We start from the raw sequence: 7,172 nt of genomic DNA on the forward strand, positions 1-7,172 counted from the left end.
CAGAATTGGGATCTCTTAGACTTCCCTCCAGTCCATGGGCTGTTTACATGGTCAAATAATCGTGCTGGGTCAGATCATATCTCTGCCCGTCTGGACAGGTTCCTGGTTCAAAGCACCCTTCTGATGAATAAAAAGATCGTCACCACAAAAATCCTGCCCAAATTGACTTCTGATCACAAGCCAATACAGCTTCTATTGGAAGATGAAGAAGATCTGGGCCCCATTCCCTTTCGTTTCAGCCCTCTATGGATTGAGAAAGTGGGCTTCATGGAGACAGTGAAAGCTGCCTGGGCTAAATCCTTCACAGGCTCCTCTAGCTACATCTGGGAACAAAAGTTGAAGGCCACAAAACACGCGTTGAAGGAATGGATAAAAAAGCCAGACCCCAATCCAACCAATCAAAGAAAAGAGGCAGTCCAGAGGCTGCACTCCATGCAAACTGAAATGGAAAATAAAGATATTACAGCAGAACTTTTGGATGAGGAAGTAAAAGCTCAACGATCCACCTACCAATCCTTCTGAGTTGAAGAAGAATACTGGAGACTAAAGTCCAGAAGTTTATGGTTAAAGGCAGGGGACCGGAACACCACTTATTTCCACAGACAATACAGAGCTAGACTGTCCCGGAACCATATAGCTGAAATCAAAACCTCGGAGGGCCAAGTCTGCAAAGGCTTCAACCAGGTGAAAGGCGCCGCTGAAGCCCACTACAGGAATTTATACAATGATGGAAACCAAGGCAATGAAGAGGAAGTCTCTGACTTCCTCTCCAATATTCCCCTCCTTGTTAACTCTGATGAAAATACAGCCCTTTGCAGACCCATTACAGATGAGGAAATTATCAAAGTAATCTGGTCAATGGAAGTTGATAAGGCCCCTGGGCCTGACGGATTCACAATCCATTTTTATCAATCCTGTTGGGAAGTTATCAAAACTAATCTCCTCAAAATGATAAAAGGCTTTATGAGAAAAGCCAAGATAGGAGGAGGAACCAATTCCACCTATCTAGCTTTAATCCCCAAGGAAACCAACCCTGACACCTTTGCAAGATTCAGGCCTATCTCGCTGTGTAACGCATCTTACAAAATCATAGCCAAACTCCTAGCAAATCGAATCAAGCCCCTGCTCAAAAAATTGATTTCCAGCACTCAAGGCGGATTCGTGGAAGGCAGATACATTATGGACAACGTCATCCAAGTTCAGGAGACCATTCACTCAAGCAAACAGTGAGGGGAGAAAGGTATGTTGATCAAACTTGACATGGCGAATGCATTCGATAGAGTAAATCACTTGTTCCTATGCAAAGTTCTGCTTTCTTTTGGTTTCTCTCATCATTTTGTCTAGCTCATAAAAGCATGTATTGAATCCCCATGGATTGCTCCCCTCATCAACGGTCGTCCAACCAATTTCTTTCAAGCTCAGAGAGGTATCAGGCAGGGATGCCCTCTCTCTCCCTTCCTGTACATCCTCATGGCGGACTCCCTCAGTAGAAAGCTAGTAGCTGAAAAAACCACTAGCTCCCTCCCAGGTCTCAAACCTTCTAATGTAGCAACTCCCCTGAATCACGCCCTCTTCGCGGACGATTCTCTGCTCCTTGGAGGCGTTTCCACCAGAATAGCGAAAGCTTTCGACAATGTGCTGAGAAGTTATTGCAGGGTGACTGGTGCTCTAATCAATGAGAGCAAAAGCGAAATCTACAGTTGGAACACTGAGCAGCAAGAGATCACTAATATTTCGAAGATCCTCGGGTTCAAAGGACATGCTCAATGGGACAGTTTCAGATATCTTGGTCTTCCCATTTCCTCAGGGGTGAACAAAAGGTCCCTATGGACACACATCATCAGCAAAATCAAATCTAAAATTGCTGCCTGGGGAGGATACTGGTTAACAAAAGGCGGCAAAACCATTCTAATAAAATCTCAGCTGTCAGCTCTGCCCATTTATCAGGCAGCGTTTCTTCTGGCCCCCAGACATGTCATGGATTAGATCGCTACCCTCCTCAGGAATTTCCTATGGCAAGGCGGGAAAGGCAATGATAAAAAGATGCACTTAGTCAATTGGGACACGGTTAAGAGGCCGATTGCTGAGGGCGGACTACAAATTCGGGACCCCTCCCTTGTCAACAAAGCGCTGGGTGGCAAACTCTTGTGGAAAATGATCCACGACCCCACTCATCCCGTCAGCATAACTTTACAGTCAAAATATACAGACAACGATGCGCTCAGCAAAATGCAATTGCAGACTTCAGCGTCTTGTTCGCAGGTATGGAGGCTCTGTTGTAAAAGCAGCGATTTTTTCAAAAAACTCATGTACAAAATTCCCGGTAATGGTAAGCGCACCCACCTGTGGAAAGATCGAATAATGGGAAGTGAACCGTTGGCAGAAAGAGAAGAAATCGCTGATCTCAGAAATTGGCTTGAACGAGTGGGAGTAAACAACGTTTATGATCTGGCAATTTGGGACAACCGTGGAGACTGGACAAGATGGGATTTCCATGGAGTCCCCGCATGCCTAAGAGACCAATTGATCCTGCTGGAGGACCTGCTCGAAGATGCCACTCCTGTCAACAGATTCAAGAAAGACAGATGGGGATGGGGCCAGACTGGAGTTTACACATCAGCAGAGGGATACAGGGCTCTTCAGGGATCTAGGAACAGCAACCAAACTCCCGCCTTTTGGAAACAGGTCTGGGAGCCGTTAGCTCTCCCAAAAGTTAACTTTTTTTTCTGGACCTTGGCACACAATAAGCTTTTAACAGGAGACAATCTGGCAAAAAGGAAGATCAAAGGGCCTCATAGATGTGCGCTCTGCAGATGTAATCTAGAAACTGCCCAGCACCTGTTTTTGGACTACCTATTTTCCAACGAGGTATGGGGGCTTCTACTCCAAGATTTTCAGATCTCTATCCCTCAGCAAATCTCTGTTCCGGATCTTTTTGCGTCATGGAGTGCCTGCTACCCCCAAAGTATCCCTCCCAAGTCCTTCTGGCGCAAAGTTTGGATAGCGCTGCCCAAATTTGTATGCTGGCAGTTGTGGTTAACTCGAAATCAGCAGATTTTCAATGATACGCAGCACTCTCCGACTCAAGTAGTAGCAGAATCTAAGGCTCTTCTCTTGGAAGCGGCTCAGTAGCACTATTTCAAAGAAGACCCTTTGCTCAGGCCGGAAGAAAAGAGGTGGCTGGCCCTGGAGCCACATCCCCGAAAGTACCTCCTTACACCCCTGAAAGCAAATCCGGAATGGAGAAAAAGAGAGACAGATGACATCTTTCAAAGCTGGTGGAGGGCCCAAAAACTAACTACCATATTCTTTGATGGGGCGTCCAAAGGGAACCCCGGAGCCGCAGGTGCTGGTGGGATCATCTACTCCTCAGAAGGGTCCTTTAGTGATTCTTTTGCCTGGGGCCTTGGTGAGAAAACAAACAATCAAGCGGAGATTCTTGGGCTGCTTAAGGCTTGCCTCATTGCCAGAGAGAAAGGTGCTAAAGATATCCAAGTCTTCGGAGACTCAGAAATTTTAATCAAAAAACTAATCAAGGAGGAATATTTCAACAATGCTGGACTCAACAAAATCATGGACAGATTAAAGAGAATCCTGCTAGGCTTTGATTCGTACAAATTTTATCACATTCTCAGAAATTCCAACAAGGAAGCAGATCGGATGGCGAACTTAGGTTGCACTCTCATGAAAGGGATCTTAATTGTAAATGGGGAAAGCCTTTTCCAAAATTTGTGAAACTGCCACATTCCAAAGGCAGCAAAAGAAGGATTACAGCCATGTACGCGGGGTCACTACGGCAAAGACCCTCTCTGCTTTTAACATATAAATAAAATTCATAACCGTTTTAGTTTAAAAAAAATAAAAAAATAAAGAGGATTATTAATTTTATCATAAATTAGTAATAATAGTAATTAATATATATCTATATATATATATATATATATATATATATATATATATATATATATATATATATATATATATATATATATATATTTAAATAAGAACATTATAAAATAATTATAATTTTATGTTTTTGAGTTAAATTTGAATTTAAAATATATTGCTAATTTTTTTTCCCCTGGAAAAAAGTTGTAATTTCCATTAATGTTTGAAAATTACATTTTGTAGATGTCGTAGCATATGCATATGTGAGGTGATAGCCTGTCAGTATGTAGTTGTACAAAAATAAAAAAGCATGTGTTCCATGCAGGGAGCACTGATGTATCAACATAATATCAACATAAAAAACTGTCTCTACACAGAGAGAGCGATCATAGTACTGTTTGTGTGAAAAACCATAATAACTTAGATATATAATCAAAAATTTATACCAGGCTCGTGAGCCCATTATACTGCATGTAAATCTATGAACGGCCTATGATAGTGCTGGTAGAAAGCACCATCCTTCTCCTCCTGTATTAACCAATTGTCATCATGTCTGTGCGCTGCCTCCTTTGATAGCAAGTCTGCCCCTGTGTTGCGCTCCCCGTGGAGAAGACATCTCCATGAGCCGCCTGAGATCTCGTCAGAGGAGGGGAGGGTGGCTGGTAAGGTGTCCTCCCACGCTTCTTCTTTGAACCTTTGGCCGTGTCCGCCCTCGCCGCTTCATTCGTCGTCTGCTGTTCCTCTGTAACTTCCTCCTTGATCGGCTATTGTGGGTGAGGTTCCGGAGTTTCAAATTCCTTATTCTGTGCCTCTTTCTTGTTGTTACGGTTCAGCAGACAATTTTTGAATAGGTGTCCGACCTTATGACATCTCCGGCACCTGTAAGGGACTCCTTCATAATCCAATAACTACTTTCGCGAGAAGGATCTTCATTCAAAATATATTGTTAATTATATCTATCCAGATGTTTATTTTACGATAGAACTTTCAAAATTTTAATTTAGATTTTAATAATTGTATAGTGGATATAATAAATTTAACTTCTATGGAATATTTATAATTTCTTCGTACTATTTGCAAATTAATGGTTGAGATTCATCTTTAAAGTAGTTATGCCCATTCTATTATTTTAATTTTATTGATTAATTATATATTAAAAATCATATGAACAAGTTTCATATGAAATGAATTGTGGCTTTATAATAGCATTTATAATATCGGTTTTATTATTAGGGTATATAATATTATTTATAGTGTTAGGTTTATAATATTTCATTTAATAATAGAGTTTAAACATTCGACTATGGTTGAGCATGATTGACCATGGATGAAAATGTTTGACTTTATAAAATATCGTTGACCATGCTTGACAAAAGTTCACCATGATTGATGATCATTGACCATGATTATCATATTAAGACAGTCTTTCTCATAATGTGATGTTGGACCATGGTTGAGACAATGATTGATTTTCATATTTAAACAATCTTTGTCATAATGTGATGTTAGCCAATGGTTGACCCCGATTAACCATGGTTGGCCACAATTGATTTTATAAAATATAGTTGACCTTCGTTGAATAATATTATAACAACGAGACTAATCCTATAAAGCCAAGGTATATAAACCCTAAGATACATATTATAAACAATGAAATAAACATGGTCGACAATGGTTGATATTCATATTGGGACAATCCTTGTCACAATGTGAAGTTGGACCATTGTTGAGCATGCTTGACCATGATTGTTAATTATTAATAATAAATAATAATAATAAAATTAACTAATAAAATTAACTAATAAATAATAATATTATTAATAATTCATTAATTATTAATATATAAATATTGTTAATAAATAATTATTAAATAATTAATAAAAATAAAATTAATTAATAATAATTAATAATAATAAAATTAATTAATAAATAATAATAAAATAAACCTTAAGATAAATAAACCCTTAGATAAATATTGTAAACCCAAGGTACATAAACCGTTAGATAAATGTTATAAATCCCAAAACACACATGGTTGAGCACAGATGACGATGGTTGATTTTCATATTGAGACAATCTTTGTCACAATGCACTGTTGGAACATGGTTGACCATGATCAATTTTCATATTGGGAGAATATTCCTCACAATGTGACATTGGACGTTGGTTGACCATGGTTGACCATGATTAAGGATGGCTCACAATGGTTGTTTTTCATATTGAGACAATCTTTGTGAGAATGCGACATTGGACCAAGGTTGACCACAATTATCACAATGTGACATTGGACCACGAGACAATCTTTGACACAATGTGACCATGGTTGGCCATGGCTGATTTTCATATTGAGACAATCTTTGTCAAAATGTGACATTAGACCATGGTTGACGATGGTTGACCATGGTAGGCTATGATTGACCATGGTTAACCACGGTTGATATTATAAAGCAAATGCAATAATAAACCCAAGGGATTGATATTATAAACCCAAGGTATTAATACTAAAACCCTAATGGATTATGGACCCAAGCGAATAATATTAAACCCAAGGGACAAATATTATAAACCCAAGGTATATAAACCCTAAGATAAATATTAGAAACACTAAAATAAGCATGGCTGACCATGATCGACCATGGTTGGCTATGATTGACCATGGTTGACCATGATTGACCATGGTTGGCTATGATTGACCATTGTTGACCATGGTTGGCTATGATTGACCATGGTTGACCATGGTTGGCTATGATTGACCATGGTTGACCATGATTGATATTATAAATCCAAGGGATTGTTATAATAAGCCCAAGGGAATAGTAAACCAGAGGATTTAATACTAAAACCCCAAGAGATTATGGACCCAAGGGAATATTATTAAACCCAAGGGACTAATATTATAAACCGAAGGTATATAATAAACCCAATGAATTGATATTATAAACCCAATGGATTATAAACCCAAGGGATTTATATTAAACCCTAAGAATAATATTATAAACCCTATCAATATTATTATACCCTAGGAATATGAAACCTTAGATTAATAAACCCAAGGCACTAATAAACTGAAGGGAATAATATTGTAAACCAAAGCTATATAAACTCTTAAATAAATATTATAAACCGTAAAACAAGCATGGTCGGCCATAGATGATAATGGTTGATTTTCATATTGAGACAATCTTTATCGCAATGTGTTATTCAACCATGGTTGACCACGATCGATTTTCATATTGAGGGAATCTTTCTCACAATGCGAAATTGGACCCTCGTGGACAATGGTT

The 7,172-nt window shown here is 39.0% G+C and overlaps 1 protein-coding gene across 1 annotated transcript; it reads left to right on the forward strand.

Moving 5' to 3' along the window:
* Positions 1 to 1,470: 1,470 nt before the first annotated feature.
* On the forward strand, positions 1,471 to 1,986 carry LOC149226881 (uncharacterized). The gene has a single exon (XM_089380334.1). The coding sequence runs from the start codon at positions 1,471 to 1,473 to the stop codon at positions 1,984 to 1,986; it is 516 nt and encodes a 171-aa protein (XP_089236460.1).
* Positions 1,987 to 7,172: the final 5,186 nt, after the last annotated feature.

Source organism: Pinus tabuliformis, chromosome J, assembly GCF_031772625.1.
Source record: "Pinus tabuliformis cultivar Carrire ecotype Pingquan chromosome J, CPIR1, whole genome shotgun sequence".
Taxonomy (NCBI): Eukaryota; Viridiplantae; Streptophyta; class Pinopsida; order Pinales; family Pinaceae; genus Pinus; species Pinus tabuliformis.

Excerpts from the sequence above, each read along its gene's own strand:
- LOC149226881 (XM_089380334.1), top strand. The coding sequence starts at position 1,471 with ATGGCGGACTCCCTCAGTAGAAAGCTAGTAGCTGAAAAAACCACTAGC.